Source organism: Sylvia atricapilla, chromosome 7, assembly GCF_009819655.1.
Source record: "Sylvia atricapilla isolate bSylAtr1 chromosome 7, bSylAtr1.pri, whole genome shotgun sequence".
Lineage (NCBI taxonomy): Eukaryota > Metazoa > Chordata > Aves > Passeriformes > Sylviidae > Sylvia > Sylvia atricapilla.
Window position 1 is genome coordinate 326,583 of NC_089146.1, and position 21,593 is coordinate 348,175.

At 52.8% G+C, this 21,593-nt stretch overlaps 1 protein-coding gene across 1 annotated transcript; it reads right to left on the reverse strand.

Moving 5' to 3' along the window:
- Window positions 1-678: 678 nt before the first annotated feature.
- Window positions 679-19,896, reverse strand: LOC136363279 (uncharacterized). The gene is given in 10 exon segments (XM_066322348.1): window positions 679-726; window positions 1,288-3,798; window positions 4,178-4,319; window positions 4,614-4,723; window positions 5,031-5,221; window positions 5,361-5,696; window positions 5,952-6,041; window positions 8,732-8,847; window positions 16,654-16,841; window positions 19,855-19,896. Coding segments are annotated over 9 exon segments (2,982 nt in total). The 5' UTR covers window position 19,896; the 3' UTR covers window positions 679-726; window positions 1,288-2,030.
- Between the last annotated feature and the right edge of the window lie 1,697 nt (window positions 19,897-21,593).

Sequence of the window (21,593 nt, forward strand, 5' to 3'; positions counted from 1 at the left end):
AGAACAACAGAGGCTGGTGAGCAGAGTCCACCCTGCTGCTTTTTGGATCCTGATCGTGGCCAGTCAACTCCTTGCCCCGTCCTAGGTGCTCCTCGAAGCCACCTTAGAGTGCTCCAGGATGTTTTGGCATTGCTCTGCTCCCAGCCTGCAGACAGGAGCTTGATCTTTCTCAGCCGAGGCAAAGCTGGGCATGAAGGAAGAGACCCAGGGAGATGAGGCCACTCCACACCAGGACATGTGGGCTTGCTGCTGGCCCTGTGCTAATCACCTGATTCAATTTGCTCAGTAAATGCTTATCACTGGTGTGCAAGGCAGATGTGATGCTCAGGGTGATGGGTGCACGATGGGAAGGTGTGAATGTCTCCGAGCACTCTGATCTCTCTGACCCAATGTTGCAAGCCAGTGTGGTCTCAAATCATCCCCACCCGTCCCAATCATTGGTTTTTTGGGGGGTTTCCCTGATGGATCTGCTCCATGGTGGGGAAAAAAACAATTCATTCACATCTTAGGTTACATATATAGAAGAGAATTCAACCAAGTGGTTGTGCAGGCTGCAGGACAGTGGTTTGAGGGGCACCAAGTGAGTCTGGAGAGTCAGCCGGTGGTCAGTGCATCCTTCCCTGCCTTTCCTTCTAACTGCTTTGGCAAAACCACAGGGGGAACCCCCACTGTCCCTTGGCACTGTGGAGCAGAGGAGAGGAAGGCAAGGACAAGCCCGTGACAAACCTGTTATAAATGCCTGTTGTAAAGTTGGCTTTTCGCAAAGTGTGTGCTATACGATTAATAACTTTGTGGTAAGGATATAAATTTTTATTTCTGCTGTTAGTAAAGAAAATTAGGCATAGTGGTAGTAGTGATACAGTATGCTTAAACTGTCTGTTTGGCCAGGATAACATCCACTGAACATGTAAAGAAGACCCCGCTATTGATACACCAGCTATCAGCATCTCCCATCTGAAGAAAACACGGACCAAGGCCCAAACTGGAGGTGATAACGAAGACACAGCCAAGAAACATGCAGCTCTAAAAAGGCAGACCCAAGGAGGGGCCATGCAAAACAGTCCCTGGAATATGGAAACTAGTTTATGGAAAAATATGAATATTCAACGGACTGATACAACAGAAAGGGTATTTAAAGAAAGTCTCTGAAATACCAGGTTGTGGACTTGGCTGAGTGCCAGGTCACCCAGCCAGCCGTACTTTGCTTTTTTATCTCCTGATTGTCTTATCTTTTACTAAACCTATTTCTTAAAATTTACATAAACGTGAATCTTGTTTTTCACAAACCCAGGGGGAGCTTGGCTAGACCATCCCCACCCTCCATCCCTGACAGGTCACAGTGGCCTGGTAGCCGCTTCTCCCAAATTCCCCTGGAAGGCTGCTGGAGAGCCCAAACCCTCAAGGTGCCTCCACTCCCACCAACTCCACCTCCCACTGAGACCCTCCAATGCTGCTGAGCTTGAAGTGCTTGGTAACACCTTTTCCAAAGGATTTCGGTGGTCTCTGGAGGAGATGGAGAGCACAGGAGGAAAAGAGGCTCAGGCAGGCAGAGATGAGCCAGGGGACCAAACAGTAACATGATAAGAGTGGTCCAACACAGGAGATGAGGAGACCATGCTACTTCGTTGAGAAACAGCAGTTCAGTGCTCCCCGCCTGTGAGGCAGCAGCTCCATCTGCAAGAGGCTACCCCAAGCACACGGATGTGCCAGCAAGCAGTGTCCTTCCTTGGACCCAAGGAGCCTGTAAGTCTCCCCAGTGGCACAGCTGCATCTCCCTGAAAGACTTCTCATGAAACAAAAATCCAAAGCATTTCATCTTAGACTGCCTGACAGCATTGGAAGACAAAATCCTGAGAGACCAGGGAGTACAGGGTACCACTGGCAGGTATGAGAAGAGCTCACAGCTGCTGGTGACTTTCCAAGACAGCGTTCCTGGTTCACAGTGAGCTCCAAACCAGGCTGCCCACAAAGGATGGTGTGGCTGCACCCCTGGCAGACCCCTTGCTCCCTTCACAGGAGCCAGGCAACCCTCAGGTCCTGCAGCTCTCACACCTCACCTTGAGCTGGATCTCACAGGCACAGGGGGGCTGCCCAGCTGAGAATGGAACTGATGGGCAGCCAGGGCCCTGCCTGGAGCATGGGGGTTCTCCTGCACCCACCTTCACAGGGCGAGCTGCTGAGCACCTTGAAACCAAGCCCGGTGAGGAGCAGGGTGCTCCAGGGTGGTTCTCAGCAGGGCAAGGCAAAGCACCTGGCTGCTAGGGGAGGGGTACTTTAGCAGCATCCCCCAGGAAGCTGCTCTCATGCCTAAAAAAGCTGTTTCCATGCTGGCACTCGGGCAGCGCAATGCAGTTCATCTGGCGAGTGCTGGAATCCGTGCTGGAGCCCAGCAGGAGCCTGTTCTGGTGCACTGGCCCTGCCCCATGGCTCCTCTGAGGAGCTGCCCCAGCCTGCGGGAGCCACAGCTGTGACAACCACTTGTCCTCTCGGAGCACTGCCTGCTCCCCTTCCCAGGAAAAGCTTGCCTCTGCATGGGCTCCCAAGGGCTGTCTGGGGAAGTTGCCATGCCCTGGCAGATGCCTGGCTCCTAAGGGTGCAGGGACAGCAGCCTCCACATCACAGATGTTCCCATCCCTGGAGAACAAGGAATCAGACAAGCCCTGGGCAGGGCAAGGAATGGACTGGGAGAGGGGTGGCAACCACAACCCGGCCCCCGGGGGCCTCTTTGGGCTGCCACCTGGCAGAGTTTGGGACTCCATGTTTGCTCCTGCAGCATCCTGCAGATGTTCTGGCCAAGCCTCCGATGGGCAACTCCCTGGGTTTGCCTGGAGGGGAACACTGTGCCACAGAGTCACCAACGTGTTTGAGTGCAATGGGGGTGGGCAGCTTGAGCCCACCAGCTGGCACCCGGGCTGGCTCTGAGCAGTAGGAGCAGAGGGGGTAGCTTCTGCCTGAAACACTTGGCTTGCCAGCTGAAGTGCTGTAGAGGATTTGCTGCTGGAGACGGGGACACCCAGCAGAGTCCCTGCCACCGGCCTGGCTGGGTTAAACAGCACCTGCTGCTCTGGCTGGGCAGAGCAACCCTCCGAGGTAATGGAGGCTACAGAGCCCACAGCCCCCTGGCCTCCCCATGTGCCTGCTGCCTGGGGCGGTGCTGGGGCTGGGAATACTGAACCAGCTGCCCAGCAGCACTGGAAGTGAGCCACAGCACTGTTTTCCTCATGGCAGGGTGGGAAGTCCAGACTCTTCCCAGCATCCTCCCTGAGGATTGTCTGCTCCACACAGGATGTCACCTTGGTGCCCGGCCTCTGGCCAAGCCCCTGAGCTGGCAGCTCCTCCTCTGCCCCCAGGCTGAGCAGAGCCTCCTCCCACTGCTGCAGCTCTGTGCTGTCCACGCTGAGGCTCTGGCAGACATTTCCATCCATCTCACTCTTCTCAAAGAGGGTTTTGATGACCACCAGGAGGGAGTCGCTGTCCTCCTTGGCACTGCTGACGTCCTCATTTTGGCTCAGCTCATCAGGCTCAGGGATGAAACCTGGCAAGGAGAACTGAGGCACGCTATCAGTGTGGGAATAGTATATGGATGCATCCTGCTTCATCACGGCCCCAAGGAGAGAGTTGGGGTCTACCAAGTGCAGCTCTGAGTTGGAGTTTGCTTGCACCTGCAACTCCTCCTTGGCATGGAATGAGTCCAAGAACCCAGGAAAGTCATTCCCATACAAGACTGCTTCCCCCGTGGCAAAGCTGAAAGGCAGATGCAGATTTCTCTTCCGGAGATGCTCCTCCCCTTCTTCATTCCTTCAGCATGGAGGCAAAAAGGGATGGAAACAGCATGAGCAGCTCCTCCAGGCCAGGCAAAACCACCCTTCTGACAGCAAGGGGGGAAGTCACAGCCCTGCCCTGGCTTTTCTAGAGAAAAAGGGGACTGGATTGGGCTGACTACAAGAGGGCTCTGGGGAGCCTGTGGGGAGGTCTGCATGGCTCAGGGAAGGGCTGCTGCTCCCAGGCAGGAGCATGTCCACAACCACCTCCTAAGGGCGGTTTCACTCACACTACAGGAGGACAAATGCTGCAAAACTGCCAACCCCAACGACCCTTTCCTCCACCCTCACGGCCTCTGCATCCCTTGGGCAGCCCCCCATGCCCAGAGCAGCTGAAGGGGGCCAGCAATACTCACGACAGGGCTCGCTGGCGGGCGATGATGCAGTCGGGCCTGTCCCCTTTGTACACCAGCCGTGCAGTGGCCTGCACCCACACCCAGCTGCCCCTCTTGGTCAGCAGCCGGAACACCGTCAGCCCACTCTCCCCCGTCTTCATCACTGGGGCAGGGACACAAGAGAAGTGCCACAGACAGAGTTCCTCCATGCAGGCAGACAAACGACACATGCGAGATGCCGTGAGGTTGAGCATCACCTCGCGGCTGTGCTATGGGGGCAGGAGATGCAGGATGCTGTATCTCTGCCAGCTCCCTGAGCTCGTCCAGGAGGAAGAGCCTTTATCACAGCTACCTGAGCTCTGGGACAGACAGCACCCACCAAGAAGCAATAGTACAGCCAGGCCAGAGCCTTGAGGGACCCCACAAACACCCCCCCAGGCAGCCCCCCAGCACTTACTTCTCACATGGTGCTCCGCGCAGTGCATCATGTCGGCCGCGTGCACAAACTGGTATCCAGACCCCCTCCTGCACAGCTCCACCTCCGTGTATCCCAGGACAACCTTGCCCCTAGAAACAGCACAGGAATGCAGTGACACCAGGCATGCATCTCCCACAGTTGCACCCCACTGGCTAGACCCCCACTTTGCAGCAACGCTCCACCCCAGGCTGAGCTGCATCCCCTGTTCCACAAACCACAGCAGACAAGAAGTGCTGGTGCCCTGTGAATCTCCTCCCCGTTTTACTGGGGGCTTGCAGCAGAGACACAAAAGCATCAGGCCATGGGAGCTGGGTCAGGTGTTCCTTGTCCCCACCCAGTCTAGTTTTCTGTCCAGAACTAGGGATTTTGCCACAGGGAAAGTGTGAGAACCCTTACCGGGAATCACAGGCCATGGGAGTGAAGTCCAGCTTGTGCTTTGTCTGGAAGATCCCCATCTCGGTCCAGAGCTCCAGGATGGAGAGAGGCTGGAGGAGTGTGGCAGTGGCAAAGAGAGCAACTGGGGACTTGTCTGCTGCTGACTTTTGCTGCCCAAGAAGGAACTTCAGGCGCCCATGGAAATTCAAGGCCTTACAGGGATTAGAAAACATGGATGTGAAGTAAATAGGGTGGTGGGAACTAGCTATGCTCTCATCCCTATGGGACACAAGTGGCTCTGAGGGAGCACCCTGCAGGTACAGGAGGAGCAAAGAAATGTCCCAGCATTACCAGGAATCCCGACGAGTTATCCAGCAGGCAGCGGAAGCGGCAGGTGAAGCTCCTCTCCACGAAGGACTGCTTCTCAGCACAGAGGTGCTGGGAGCTGGATGTGGTGCTGCATCCAGCCAGCAGCGGCTGTTCAGGGGGAAAGGCTGGAAAAGCAAAGAGAAAAGGAAGATTTCCAAGCTGTGCTGCACACCCTGAGCTCTTGGCTCAGAGCTGCTCAAGTGAAGCCCCGCAGGGATCACCCTGGCACTCACTGTCAGCAGTGTGCAGCTGGCGGCGGAAGATGGCCCTGTCATCTGCATGGATCAGCTCATACACACTCTGGTAGATGAGATCGGACTGGAATGACACAAGAGAATAGCCTAGTCTGCTCCTGGACAGCCTGGCAGAGGTGTCAGGAGGAGGACATGGCAGAAGGTTTCCCTTCCTGGCCACTGAAAGTGCAGGGATTGAATGTAAAGAACAAGCAAACTCCAGCTCATTCCCCTGCCACAGGAGCTGCTGCCCTTTGGGAAGCTTTGCTAGCCATCTGCACCTGCTTCCCACACCAGGACTGCATGCATGTGTTTCCAGCCAGGAGAACACGGTGCTCACCTGGTGGAAGCCCAGGTAGTCCTGCACAGTAGGGGAGATGTAGAAGATGTAGCCATCTCCGGTCACGGTGATGACAAATCCATTGAGTGCCTGAAAGCAAAAGTTCAGTGCAAAGTCATTCTCCCCAGCTTCAATCCAGCTGCTGAATGCTGAAATCCCCCAGCTGTTTTTTCAGCATCCAGGGACAGGAAGGGACCTTCTTCCTCAAGGAGCCCCACAAAGAAGGACAGCACTTGCAAGACTCAGTTCTGTGGAGTTTTTCATTCCCAGCACAAGCAATGGTCCAAGCTGGACTGACCACTTTCTCCAAACCCTCCACGGAACCTCCTCTCACTGTAGGGCAGCTCCTGCATTAGGAGGGACCAACTAAGGAGAGGCTTCATGGAGGACCCGGACCTTCTTCCTCTCCAGCTGGGAATAGCTACGCTCTTCCAGGGCTCTGCTTTGGACACGATGATCCTTGTGGGCCCCTTCCAGCTCCGGATATTCTATGATTCTGGTGACCATTTCAGGCTGATTTCCCCCAAAAGCAAAGCACTGCTCTAGACAGTAATACATGCCCCTTGCTCTTGACTGTGATACGTTTAATTTATTAGTGCATAAAAGGAGAGAAATTAGGGAAAGAACACCCTAAATGGAAACCTAGAGTAGAGATCCAGCTTGCTGAGGGACCCTGAGGCTTGATGAATTTTGTGTGCTACAGCCCCCAGAGAGACTCTGAGTCAGAGTTTTCTGCAAATCACAGTATATGCTTAAAATGATCTTGGTGGGGAGGAATAAAAGCTATCAGACAGCTCAGCGGGGGGACTTCTGTCACAGTAACACCTCATAAGCTCTCCAGGTGCCTTCAATCACCACAGCCGACCAACGCCCTGGTGGCTCAACAAATTGTCATCATATGGTCCGTGTCTAAAGCCCTGAGGAGTGCTGAGGAGCAGCTCCATGCTGGGGCTGGGGCAGCCAAGGGCTCCCTACTGCTATCCAGCTGCTCCTCTGTGACCATCACACTCACATACAGCTGGCACCACGGGGGACCTTGTGTGGTCCAGGATTCACTCCCAGAAGTCACTGCCTCGCCAAAATCCCACATGGAGGCTCCGGCTGAGGGTCTGCTCACACAGCCTGCTGCCCGGAGGGCTCTGCAGGAGCCGGGCTGAAGCGACCAAAGTCAGGCCTAAGGAGAGATAAGCATCCATCTGCTGGTGTTTGGAGAGGTGGGAGGACTGACGGCCCAGAAAGCCTACAAGAGAGCTGGAGAGGGCATGGAGGGACAGGACAAGGGGACTACATGCTGCCAGAGGGCAGGGTTAGATGGGGTATTGGGAAGGAATCCTTCCCAGTGAGGATGGTGAGGCCCTGGCACAGGGTGCCCAGAGAAGCTGTGGCTGCCCCTGGATCCCTGGAAATGTCCAAGGGCAGCTTGAGTGGGACTTGGAGCAGCCTAGGATAGTGGAAGGTGTTCCTGCCTATGTCAGCTCATCACAAGATGAATTTTAAGGTCCCTTCCCTCCCAAACCATTCTGGGATTCTGTGAAAGCCCAGGCACAGGAGATGCCAAGAACATGGAAGCATTGAAGGTCTTGCACTGACTCGCCCTGCAGCCCCAGGGAGCAGCATGTTCCTCAGCAGTCAACCTTTCCATGTGACCTTTCCATGTTCCAGCTCACATTTATAGATGGCAGCCCAAACCAGCTGCATCGTGGGAGGCTGATTCACCAGCTCCTCATGCTCTGAGCTTCACTGGCAGCTGTTTCATGAGACACACGTGACCTTTCTACAAAGCAAAGCTCTCATTTCCCACTGCTTTTGTCCACCACTGTTTTCTAACACCCAACTGCTCTTCTTGTCTACACCACAACCTACAAACTGAAGCTGGGCTTCTCCCATTCCAGGCAAGTTGTGAACTCATCCCTGTGGAGCTCACACAATGCCCCAGGCAGGACAAGGAGTTCCTGGGGGATGTTTTGTCCCACAGCTCTCAACATTTGCCAGTTCTGTTAATGGGCCATTAAGGCTCACTGCATGACTGATAAAATTACATCATCCCATTGGGAGATGCTCCACCCAGGGGGAGTAGCCAAGAATTCCTACCTAGGTAAAAATCTGAGAGTCAGAACACCAAGGCAGCCTATTTCCACTGGATTCCCAGAGGAAGACTTGGACCCAACTCACCACCACTGGACTTTCAGAGGAAAACTACACTCTTCTACAGAATCATTGCTTCACCAGAACCACATTTGTCACTCCAGGAGGACTTGACTGGACTGCTACCAACACCCTGACCAACAGTCAGGTTGTATTCTGACTCTGTCAAGTGTTTTCTTTTTGTTTGGTTGGTTTTTTGTACTACTACATTTTAATTTTCCTAGTAAAGAACTGTTATTCCTATTCCCATATCTTTTCCTGAGAGCCCCTAATTTCAAAATTACAATAATTTGGAGGGAGGGGGGTTTACATCTTCAAGGGAGGCTCCTGCCTTGCTTAGCAGACACCTGTCTTTCCAAACCAGGACAGTTAGGAAAGAGCTTGTGTCCATGAGATTGAATATAATCAAAGGGGCAGCAAATTGCAGTGGGATGAGGGGGAATGGTGGGAATGAGGATCTGGACCCATCCCAGCCAGGCAGCGTCGCTGGTCTCTGTCCCCAGGAATACAGCGCCTGCAGGAATCACAGCGAAGCAGCTCCGGGCAAGGCAGGGTCTCTTCTCACTCCACAGATGGGACCACAAGCTCCAGAGCTGCTTGGGGAGACCCCAAATGACCAAGCCACAGCATAATACCTGGAGCAGCAGCTCTCCCTCAGGAAATAGCTCCCGGTCAGCCTGTGGCTCCATCCATCTGTCCCCTCCTGGAGCTCTGGGCTGATCCACGCAGTTGCCATCTTTTGGAGTTGTAGCTGCAAGTGAAAAGGCAAGAAACCAGTAAGGAAGGGGTGAGCCAGGAGCCTCCCCCTCCTCCTCCCCACCCCAGGGCTGCTCATGCTCAACTGGATGCCCATGGAGGAAGATGAGACCATCAGTGGGAACTGGTACAGAGCCCACTTACAGAGCCATGCCCAGCTTGCCCAAGGCTTCCTCCAAGAGATTCTTTCATCTGCTTGATCCCATTTCTGAGAAACCTCACTCCTGCCAGGGTATGAGACAGAGATGCAAAGGACAGAGGGGGTGATGAATGCTTCTGGGCTGTCCAGGCCGGAGAACACCACCCACCAAAGCCAGGAGGCTTCTGGTTAGAGCCTGGCAGAGCTGGAGTTGGCTTCCAGCCACCCCACTGGGGTGCTCTGCTGCCCTTCAGATTTGAAGAAAGACACAGGCAAACCTTCCCAAAGCACCTGAAATGCCACCAAAACACCCATATTTGTTTCTTCCCTTCCACCTTTGGCTGTTTGGAAGAAGACTAAGAGCTGGTGGCTGTGACACTCCTGGTGACTCCTCAGAGCTCTTGGCTCCCAGGACCTGCTGCCATGACCTTCCCAGGCTGATTCAGGAGCTGCCTCATGCTTCAGCACTGGATGCCTTCAGGGCAACATCCCTGGTCGCAGTGGGCATGAAACCTCCTGCTGCCCTGCTCGTGGAACCTTGAGCTTCACGGGACTCACACAGAACCAGTTGTTCAGGGAACAGGAATGAGGACAGACACTCCCAGGGATATCCCCAGTGTGGTCCTTTATCTGCTGATTATCACTGAAAAAACTCAATCCAAGCTCAGCCACCAGCAAAAAGGATGATTTTCAAGGCATGCTTTTGTGCCTGCTCACACAAAGAAAAAAAAAGAATTCACAGAAAAGCTCAAAGCAGCTCCCACGTAGGAACCACCCCACCTCTGCCACCACCTCCAGCTCCTTGAGGTTTGACAGAGCTCACATATCCTGTGTAATTCACATCCTATGAGAGAGCACTGCCTTGCCCCATCTCAGCCCTGGGTGTCAGATGGTGCTGGATCCAAAGGGAAAAGTGATTCCTCTGAATGTTGGAAATAAGGAAGAGCCTCAAACCATCCGACATCTGACAATACATTGAATTTTCTCCATGGCAGAAGTTCTCACTTCACCACTGAAACGTTCTGAAGGTTTGTTTGGTTTCTTCCCTGGCAACACCAAGTTCAAAGCCAAAACAATTTGGAAACTAAAGAAGTTTCCCGTGCAGCTGCTGATCTGGGACATTTTGCTCCGCAGCAAACCATCAACATGCAAAAGCATTTCCCCTGATGGATTGGCATGTTTGAATTCAAAACAAATTTGGAGTCAAAGCATCTCTGGGATGTATTTACACCTGGAGCCTGAGTGCCAACAAGTACTCACCCATGGAGGGTGTCAGCAGCCAGGGCATGGATGCAGTAGGGTTAGGGTAATTAGCTGCAGGTCAGGCATAAAGTGACACAAATAGCAGTGGAGAGGGTGCTCTGGAGCAGAGTCAGCCTCCATCTCCATCGCTGCCAGAGCTGGGATACTTCTGCCTCCCCCAAACGTTCAGCACTCCTTGGAGATGCTCAGGCAGCATCTCCACCTTCTCTACCAGCCACAGCTTCTTCTCTTTTCCATCCTGTTCTGTCAGACCAGTGTCCTCAGGGGATTTGAGACCTCTGGGAAAGGTTGGGAAAGATAAGATTCAACAGGGAGACACCAAACAAAAAGCCTCCTCACTTGAGTGCTGTGTGATCCTAAAGGAAAAAAACATCTCATCTGGTCCACATGGCTTCAATTTGCGCTTCATGGAGCATAATAGTTTCAAAATGAAACACTGATTCTCGTTTAAAATTTGATTTCTTTTCAAGGGCTGGCTCCTCTCTAAAGCATTGAAATGAGCCAGGCTGGCAGGGGATTTCAAAAAGAAACAAGTTCTTCCAAAATAAAGCTCCAAAAAGGCACAGAATGTTTTGGGAGAATCCATATCCTGAGAGCATCTGGTCTCCAGCTCTCTCCCAGTGTCCACCTGCAGCATCTGCAGGCAAAGCTGGGGAGAGCTGCTGTGGCTTTGAGAATCCAGCAGGAAATACCCATTTTGTGCTTTCCAGCAAAATTTCTTCATCTCTCCCACTGATCTTAGCAAGGGGCTTTTAATTTCCCACCAAAGGTGCTCACCTCCCCTTCTCTCAAACACAGAGCAGTCCATTTCTGCACAACTGAGCTGAAAAATCCTCCAGAATCTGTCTCCCATTGGACACAGCTGACCTAGGGAGAAGGTCTGGAGCATGGAGAGAGGGGAGGAAACTCAAAGAAATGCCTACCACGAAAGTACTGGCGGTGTGGAGCAGCTGGTGCTTACATCCAGCCCAGTCCTCACCATCCACAGCCAGGGGCCATGGTGTTCCTGTGGCTCTCCTCCTAACAGGTCTCTGCACTCATCCTCACCCAAACTGCCAAGAACCATTGGGATTGGGAGCAAACCCAAGAGAAACTCAAGCACTTCCAGGTAGGGGACTCCAGGCCCACGAAACCACCAGGGGTACAGACGCTCTTCCCAGTAACTTTCTGACTTGGAAAGGAAAACCCAACATTTTAATCACATCCCAACCCATTTACAACACGGGACACCTCATGGGAGGGAGGGATCACTCCTGAAACATCTCCCTTGCTTGAGACAAGATGGGGAGATGCCACCCTCTGGAATCCCACCCAGAACCATGGATCCCTCAGCCTGCTGACGCCAGGTCTCCAAGGGGCCAGTGGCTAAGATGGACTGGAAACAGTGGCTGGCAGGAGGAAGAGACCCCCCACTGGCTGCAAGGCAGGACAAAGCAGGTGATGAGCTATATTAAAAGCTGGTTAATTCATCCCATTTAATACACTCCTTCTAACGGAGCAGCTGAGACTCCCACACAAAGCAGCTGAGACCACAAATTAATAGGATTAAAGGAAACAGGTCCAATGTGTATCCAAGCTATAATATACCCACAACAACAGAAGTAACTGAGTAAAAGGACAATGCACTTTTGCTGTTTGTGCCCAGTTTTTCCCATCTCCTGCAGCTCATCTTGCGACAAACAATGGGAATTAAAATGTGGATGTGGTGTTTAGGGACATGGGTTAGTGGTGGGCTTGGCAATGCTGGGTTAATGGTTGGACTTGATGATCATATGTGGGAACTGACAGTGGTCAAAGAGGAATTTCTAGGCTTCAGGCAGCAACAGCAGAGTCCGAGTCTGTGTGAAATCAAGTCACATAACTTTCTCACACTGGCCTGAGAAATTGTAAGGAGGAATCAAAAACAACCCTTGGAAGGTGGAAGACTGTTAGCAGGTGGTGTTTTTGTCTGGTTGTTGTTTACCTGTAAGAAAGGTAAAGAAAGGTCGAGAGATGTTGTTCCAAATTACCAATAATATTCATTTTACTGAAACACTGAAAAGGATGTGCCTCTCAATAAACTTTTGCTTTTAAGCCCTCCAAGACGATTTGGAGTATATTGTTATTAAAGCTGTTCCAAATAATAATAATGATAATCGTAGAGGTCTTTTACAAGCTTCGTGATGCCATAATTCTACAAAAAAGACCATGGCAAAAGCCATCTGCAGTTACCAGGTAAGTCCCACCATTTGCTGGAGCAGTGTGGTAATCACTTACACTTTCAAAGTGCTGGGACAGAGGCTGTGTGTAATTTTTAATACAGGAGGGGGGAATCCAGCTCTGTCGTGAAGCCTAACACCAGCCAGAGCACTGCAGGTTTCCTGCTGCTAGTGAGATCCCCAAAGCCTGCAAGGCTTTCACTCAACTGGGGAAGATGCCAGACAGGATCAGTAGTTTCCAGCATCAATGAATCAGGATGTGCCCCATACAGCTCCAAGGGCATCCCCCTATGGGTTGGCTTTCTTACCTCAGCAAGGAGGTTCCTAAGTCCTGCAATGGAGGAAAAACTTCCAGCAGGAGAAAGAAGGAAAAAGGAGCAAAGCCGACCAATCTTTTCACTTTTTTGCCCATCACATTCCCAAAGGAAAACATGGCAAGGCAGCCATGGAGGCTAAAACACAACCCTTGCCTCTGGCATGGATTTGGAGTGGAAAAGAAAAGGTTATTGGTAACAACTCCAGAGCCAGATCTGCTCTCACAGACTGGGTTACACTGGCGGGAGTCAACAAGCTTCAGCCACGGTAAGCGCTTCTCTTTGAACAGGCTCCAGAGGTGCCTGCATCCAAAAACCAGGAGCTTACAGCTCTTCCAGCAACACCAAGCCACGCACAACCATTTTCCTCTTGGATCTCATCCCAAACCCTGTCAAATTAGCACCAACTTTCGCCTCAGCTGTCTAACAAAGGCATGGTGCCAAGCAGAGCAGGCTAGTGCCATCCAAGTGAAACAGACAAATGCCAAACTCACAGATTATAAACTATTAGGAAAAGTCACTCAGCATTTTCCAAGGAGCACAGAAATGCCCTGGGGAGCACTGGCGTTCCCAAGTCCACGCTAGCCTCTCCAACCTGCTGCTGCAAACCTTCATCCCACACAGTCCTGCAAGGTCTTGCCCAGGGACATATTTGAGCTTGACTCCTTTCACTGCCTCAGTTACTTCAAGCCCAGACCCCTGCAGCTCTGGCCCATGGTAAAAACAAACAACAAGGAGATGAATAAAAAAGCTAATGTAGTGCTGATTGCAGTGAGATTATCCAGGGAGGCCTGCTGCCAGCTGCCCTGCAGCGGAGCACTGGGAAGGGAACTGGTGAGACCAGCACCAGAGGTGGGAAAGGACCTGATGAGACCTCCTAAATCCAGCCCCAGCTCCAGCCAGGTCAGCTGGATGGGGAGGTAGCCCATTGCTCACTGTTTGCTAGAAGCTGTTAGATGTCTCAAGTTTTGCCAGACTCCAGACTGTGGTCTCACACCATGACAGGGTTTTCCATGGGTTCTGAAAGAGATTGGGTTAGGTTGGATGTTGGGAAGGAATTCTGCCCTATGAAGGTGGTGAAGCCCTGGCACAGATTACCAGAGCAGCTGTGAGTGCTGCATCCCTGGAAGAGTTCCAGGCCAGGCTGGACAGGGCTTAGAGCACCCTGAGATAGTGGGAGGTGTTCCTGCCCATGCCAGGGGGTGGCACTGGATGAACTTCCAACCCAAACCAGTCTGGGACTCTGTGATACTCTCTCTTGAAGACCTCTCTGCCTGATGTCCTAGAAGAAAGCATGGCAGCACATTCCCTAATCACACCCTCTCCACTTCAGAGAGCATTTTAAGCCCCATTTTCTTGCTCACCCTTGGTAGGGTCACATCTGCAACCCCAACATCTTCTTCCTTTGTTACAGGAACTGTAGGAAATGAACCCCAGCACAGCTCTCTGGCTAGCTGGAGGTTTTCCAAGCCACTCAGCATTAAAATCCATGCAAGCTTTCATGATATCTCCCTTTTTGCAGCAAGTGGGGCTCCTGTCTCACCAGAGAGCCCAGAGCATCACGGCGGTCAGAAACATAAAAACAAGCTTTTCTCCTTGGGCACTTGCTCTCAAAGAGACAGGGATCAGCAAAGTCACTCCAGATTTGTCTGGGAGACGGCCAGACACAGGTCCAAGTAGCAACCACTGCAAATTGGTTTGCAGACAGAGCTCAGCACAAGTCTGGCTGTGAGGCTCAGTCACTGTTTACGTGACTGACAAAGCCTTTGAAATGCCTTTAAGGCAGGCTGTGATAGCACCAGAGCTGTCACCACTACCCAGCACCGCTCACAGGCTGGGCCTGATGGGCAAAGCTTGGGGAGACCAAGCCCTGAGCCCCCTGATTTTGCACAGGGAAGATTGAGATCCCAGGCAGCAGAGAGCTGTGCAACAGCTGCAGCATTTGCCCCGGGGCACGGAGGAGTTACAGATGTGCACGGAGGGAGCTCTAAGAGCTTCCCTCTCTAGGCCCGAAGCTTGGCATTTCCAGCGAACTACTAATTAGTCTGGTTTCTCATTAAAGCACAGACAGAGGAGAACATTTAAAGCAAAGCAGATTCACAGGGTGATGCAGTGAGTCACTACCCTGCAATAGAAACCAGCACCCCATGCAGATGGCAAGTCCTTTTCCTCATATGCACTTTGTAGCAGGCACTGATAGCAGCACCCAAAGCTACTGCAGTTGTCCTCTGCTCCCAAACACTGCCCCAGCCCGATGCCTGGCTTCCTATACCCCGTTAAACAGGTCTGCTCCCAAGCCAGAGGCACACAGTACCCACACCTCAGAAATACCGGAGAGGATGGAGAAGGCTGGAAGCCTCTTAGATTTCTGCTGGTGTTAGCAGCCAGATAAGATGCAGACAACATCGGGAAGCTCCACTCTAGAGCTAGAGAAGTGCAGCACAAGGGGAAAAAAAGCCTCAGGGCATCACCATGAGCCCACTGTGCAACTGGTCTCTCAATTGTCTGGAGATAAGGCAATTACCACTCTATCAAAACATCATCTCTCTCTTGCCTGGAGACAAGGTCGGGCTTGGGATGTGGATGGTCACCGGGTGATGCCATGCTCTCCTGCTGCAGGAGAGGAGCCTGCATGAAGCATGGGACAGCAAACCTGAGGCAGAAAGCAGAGCAAAAGGAGTTGCCACCATGTCCCCCCAAAATGCCCAACAGGACACACCAGCAGCAGGCTGCTGTGACCTGTAGCTGGCACAGGTCTTCCTCAGGCACACCTGAGACCCAGGCCAACCCTGATGAATCTGGGATAATCTGAAGTCAAACAAGATGAACTTCAGTGCAGATCAAGGGGAAGGAGCTGGAAATCCCAGCCAAGTGGCCAGATGGGAATAACTGGCCGGGCAGAATGGGGCCTCCAGAGCCCCTGCAATGCCAAAGGCTTTTCCAGAGCAGCTCTCGTGCTGGAAAGCACATGCTGAGCACATCCAGCGGAAACCCGCTCCTGCTTGGAGCCACAGATCCCATCTGGAGAGTCTGGCACAGGAGTCTCCTCTTGGGAGAGCCCAGAGGAGTGGGCACGAGGGAAAAGCCATGGGAGCCGAGTTTATCCAGCCTGCAGCAGGGAGAAGACACAATAAGAGACTTTAAGTATAAAAAGCTGCTGCTGCCTTCCTGCTCCTCATGCCCTGTCTTCCCCAGTGTCCATCACCCATTCTGTCAGGCCCAAGTCACAGGAGAGGGAACACGTCCCCATCCGCCTGTGCTGGTGACTCCTGGGAATGTGGTGATTCTCCCCAGCCAGGCTCTGCACCATATGTAATATTATAATTTATTAAACATACTGTAACTGTAATAATAATAAAGGGTTGGGAGGGAGGAAGAAGGAATATGGAATAAATATGGGACTACCAAATATGGAATAAACAAGGAAATACAGACTATGAAACATAATAAAAAGGAACATGTAAGATATATTATATTACGAACATTCTATTATTTAATTAATTTATTTTTTAATTGCCATTCCAGTTAGATGAGGGCAACGTTGCTGTTCAACAGGACGCACTGTTTCACCCACCTCTCTCTTCTTCTCCACGGGGTGGTGGAAGCGCAACACGTGAGGGGTTCTGGACATAAAGGATGGCTGCTAATGAGATGGAGGAACTTTGCAGGAGGTCTCAGCGGCTGGGCAAGCCCCCAGGCTGCTCCTTCCATCCATGGTGATAGTCTCCTGCTAGTATCACCAACCAAGGGCCCGATCCCAGAACTCACCATCATGCTCCTCCCTTCAGGAAACATAACTTCCCTTCCCAAAGCTTGGGGTGGGATACAAGCTGTGCAGTGGCCATTGATCCAAGGGGCTTTTCCCCCCTCCCAGCACGGACACTCACCCATCAGGTAGCTCTTCACCCTCAGGTAGCCCACAGCCAGCCGGAGGATGGAGAGTTTATCCAGCCTGGAGCGCACATCCTCGGGGAAGGGCAGCAGCCCCGTCAGCCTGTTCAGCTCCTGGTTCAGCCGCTCCCGGTGCCGCTTGGAGGGGTTGGACTTCACACCCTCCGGCGGGGGTGGTTTGGGGCTGGAACAGGCAGAGGAGAGGTTAATCAAACTGGGATTGTCCAATGGGCTCTTTCCAAACCGAGCATTGGCTTTGGTGCAGCCACAAGAGTGAAATGGCACACACTCCCTGCTCCTTAGAGATCACAGAATCATGGATTGGTTTGGGTTGGAAGGGACCTTATAGCCCACCTTGTTCCACCCCCTGCCATGGGCAGGGACACCTTCCACTATCCCAGGCTGCTCCAAGACCTGTACAACCTATCCAGGAACACATCCAGGGATGGGGCAGCCATGGAGCAGAATGATATGAGCTTTAAGGTCCCTTCCAACCCAAACCATTCTGGGATTCTATGATTTAAACAAAGGGTTATCTCATAGGGTGGTTTAGGGCATTGCACTTTGAAAAGAATCTCTCTTTAAAATAAAAAATTGATGTAAACCGTTTTGTTTTCTTCCAATATTCTGATTTCTGATCCTTTCAGATGGACATTTCCAAATTAAAACAGCATTTGATGCCAAATCAGGGCAACCCTCAGCTTGCAGAAGGAACAGTGTCCAGGAGAGTGGCCTGAAGCCTACAGGAGGTCCCATCTCTGTGAGCTGCAGTTATTTCACTCAGCCCAGCCAAAATCCCGGCAGAGCAGTAAGAGCTCAGTTAATAACTTTAACAAGACTTGGATGTCACCCCGTGTCCTTCATTTTTTAATGCCAATCTGAATTTCATAGCTCAAATACACACCCCTCAGTCCCCCCAGCTCTGTATCGCATGTTCGGGGATGTTAGTGAATCTTGTTTGGCTTGATGTAATTTGTCTAACCACAAACTCCCTCTCTGCATGAATCCTTGTTTCATGAAGGAGCTTTGGATAACAGGATCTGCCAGCATTTAGCAGCAATTTAAGCTCTCTACCACCACTCTCCAATCTCATCTGGCAGGGTTGCTTGAATGTGTGACACGAGAGGAAATGAGCATTAAATGAAATGCACTGAGGTGCCTGTTGAATTTGCAGCTTAGAGAGAGAGATTGAGGGGTCTTTTAAGGCTGAATGGAAAACTGCAGCATTTCCTCAGAAAAGCTCAAGCTTGCTGGGTTGTAAGAGCAGCATCAGGAGGGATATCCCCTCTCTCAGGGAGGCTGGCACAACTCGGCTCCAAACTAGCCCACACAAGCTGGGTAAAACATGCTGGCACCAGGGCTTTTACAAAGCTTAAACACTTTTGAAATTACAGCCACACAACCAGGAAGGAGAAAACCTAAAATAGTTTTCCTTTGATTAAAAAAAACCCAACCCCACCCCCCCCCAAAAAAAAAAAAACACCCCCAAAAAAACGGGTGAAGAAAATTCTTCTGAGATTCCTCAGATATTCTTTATAATCTTCTGACCACTCACCATCCAAATCCAGCCCCAAACAGACAGAAGAGAAAGTGAGACTGGAGATGAGCACGGGAGTGGGTAAAACACTGGGGTATAATAGAATTGCTGGGCTAGCCTGGCTGAACACTGAAAATCCTCTGTCTGAGGCACACAGAGTGACACAGCCAGCAGCAAGTCACCCCAAGGCCCAAGGAGGACACCCCAGCATCTCTGTTCCTGCACGCTCCACCTGCAGCATGCAGGGTGCTCCATGGCCAGCTTTGAGCGAGGGGATGCCAGTGAGGAAAATGCCTCGTGGAAACAGTGAAGCTTGCTCTAGATATTTAAGACGTGTTTAAATTCCCTTCACTTTGGCCCATTGGTTATGAAGCACAGTGTGCCATGGGGTTCATGGTGAAGCTGGTGGCCCCTGTGCCAAGGGAAAGCTCAGTTCCCAGTGGGGCAATGGCTGTGTTGCTGCTGGGGTTTGTTTACCCCCAGCTGCTCTTTGAACGGGACTCTTCTGCAAGCTAGCAAGTACCAAGGGAGATTATTCCCAACAGTGGAATTTGCTTGAGCTGATCTACTGTCTCCTAATTCTTATTAATAATTTTTTTTAGTAAGAGGTTTTTTTTTTTTTTTTTTTTAGTAAATAAAAAGCCCCGAGCAAACTGCAAAGGGGCTGGAGAGGCCCCTCAGCCCATCCTCCCTGCCCCCTCTGGCTGGCTGCACATCCCACTGCCACCAGCCCTGCTCTGCCTGGCCTCTCTCAGCAGGATCCCACTCCAAGATCTGACCCATCACAGAGAAAAAGGATCTCTTCCCATTCCCAAGGCTGACCTTGCAGAACTGGGGAATGAGGGCCCTTTGACTCCAAAGAGACACCTTCTTCTACACCGAAATCCAGCTCAAGCCTTCACGCTGCTATGCCAGAGGGCTGGAATCACCACTCCCGATAAACAAAAGACAGGTTTGTGGCAAAACAACTATCCCTCACGTTTACACAACAAGACTCCCAAATGAATATCCAAGAGAGGCTCAGAATCATCTCTCCACAGGTTTAAAGTGTTGATGATCCCTCCTTCACTCCATGCTGGGACTCAGCTCATCCAGGTCCTCCCCCACAGCTCCCGTAAATATACACCCACCTTTAGTTCCTACACACCCGGAAAAGCCGAGGTTAAACAGGCTGGTGGGACTTGGCAGCTGGGGAAGGCACGAGGGAGGCAGGAAACACCCGAGACACACCGACGGGGATGGCACGCCACAGCTACTGAGCGGCGTGGTAATTCATAATTAAGGAATGGAGATGTTTCGGTAATTACTAATTGCTGTACGTTTGATTTAAGCGGGCACCTAAACACAGCCCAGCCCACAAATCACTGCCGAGCAGCTCAAACTCTCCTGCGAGCTTCCTCACCGGACTGCAGGAAAAGCATCTTTGGGGTTTCTGTTCTCCCACCAGCGTGCCAGAGCGGCCGCAGCGTTAGCTCCAATTAACCCTGATTAAAACCGAGTAACCCAAGCATGCCGCTCCCTTTCGCTCCGCCAGCGCTCGCACCAGCGCGGCTCCAGGCACTTCCCCAGAACCAGCCGCGCTCCCGCTGCCCGGGTTTCGCTCGCCCTGCCCGCTCCCACGCACGGGGGTGACCGGGGGGACCCTCCTCGCTGCACCCACCTCTTGGGCACCGGCTTCTTCCTCCTCCTGCCGGCGTACATCCCCGGGCGGCAGCGGCGGCACCGCGCCCGGGCCGGGCTCGGGGCTCCGGGACAGCGGCTGAGGCCACGCCCCGGCCACGCCCGTGGCTGGCCGCCACGCCCAGGGGACACCGGCCGCGACCCCGGGACACCGAATCCTGGGAAGCAGCGCGTCCCTGGGACACCCTGCAGAGGGGACGTTAAATCCCGGGAAACATTCTGCCCGTGGACCACTGTACCCAGGTGACACCCTGGGAACACAGAGGCCCGAGGGCCACCCTCAGGCGGGAACACCAAATCCTAGGAAATACCATGCACCTAGGCCACGATCCTCAGGGGACGCCAAATCTTGGGGAACACCGTGACATTACACCACCATCTTACATACAGCTGACGCCGAATCCCGGGAAACCTCCCCGTGGGCCACCATCCTCCGGGAACACTGGAGTGTGGAAAATGCCGTGTCTGGGGGCCATCGCCCACAGGGAACACGAAATCACGGCAAACACCACGCCCCGTGGGCCACCATTCCAGAGCCCGATACCCTCGCCGGTGGCCCTTCAGGAAAAGCCAGCATGTTCCCCCTCACTTTGCCTTTCCCTGAGTTAGCGCTGCCCAAAGCTTTTGCTGTTCCCCCAAAACGCAGCTCCAGCTGCTGTGGCGAGGCCTAGCACAGGCTGGCCGGGGAAGCTGCGGCTGCCCCGTCCCTGGAAGGGCTCAAGGCCAGGTTGGACAGGGCTTGGAGCATCCAACGGGTCTGGTTGCAGACAGAGCTGTTGAGGAAACCCCGACCGTCCTTTGCGGGTTGTTTGATTTGGTTTCTCAAGCTGTTTGCAAATTCCAGGGATAAATCCCCGAAATACAACTTGATTGCTTCTTGCCAGGGGGCAAAGCAGAAGCTGCTAATGGTGTCACGAATGTGCCAGGTCAGCAGAGCTGATGTCACTTCGATGGGAAACGTGTAAAACGTTTGGTTATGACCTTCACAGACCTAGTAATTTAACAGTGCTCTTTAATAAGGGTTACGGTTACTGCACGTGTCCCAAGCCTAAAAGCTTGGAGATGTTGGTCAAGCACCCGAAGCAGGGCGCGGAGGGAATTGGGACAATTCGATGTGCGGCTATTGGAAAGAGATGTATCCCAGGCTCCCTCCCGCAGAGACCGGCGGGCAGACACAGTGCAGGCATCCTGTCTGTGCCTTATCCCCCTGCACCCTAAGCCGGCTGTCCCCTAACCCGTCTGCTCCCTAACCAGGCTGTTCATTGTCCTACTTGCTCCTGGTCCCCCCTGTTCCCTATTTCCGCCTGTTCCCGGCCTCCCCTACTGCCTATTCTACCTATTCATTCCCTAACCTGGCCGTCCTTTATCCCGTCCGTTCCCCAATTCGCTTGTGCCCGGTCCCGCCTAGTCCCTATTCCTAACCAGGCTATTCCCTGTCCCACCTGCTCCCCAGTCCGGCTGTTCCTTGTCCCGCCTGGTGCCTGTCCCCGCTGATCCTTAACCAGGCTGTTCTCTCTTCGCCCTGGCCCCGAAAACGGGCCGATCTCTATCCCGCCTCTCCCTGTCCCGGTGGGTCCCGGTTCCCGCTGCTCTCCGTCCTTAACCCGGGCCGTTCCCTGTCCCGGTGGGTCCCGGTTCCCTCTCTCCCTGTCCCCGATCCCGCCGGAGCCCACACGGGCAGTGGGCGTGGCCTCTGTGGGGCGCGGTCTCTATGGGGCG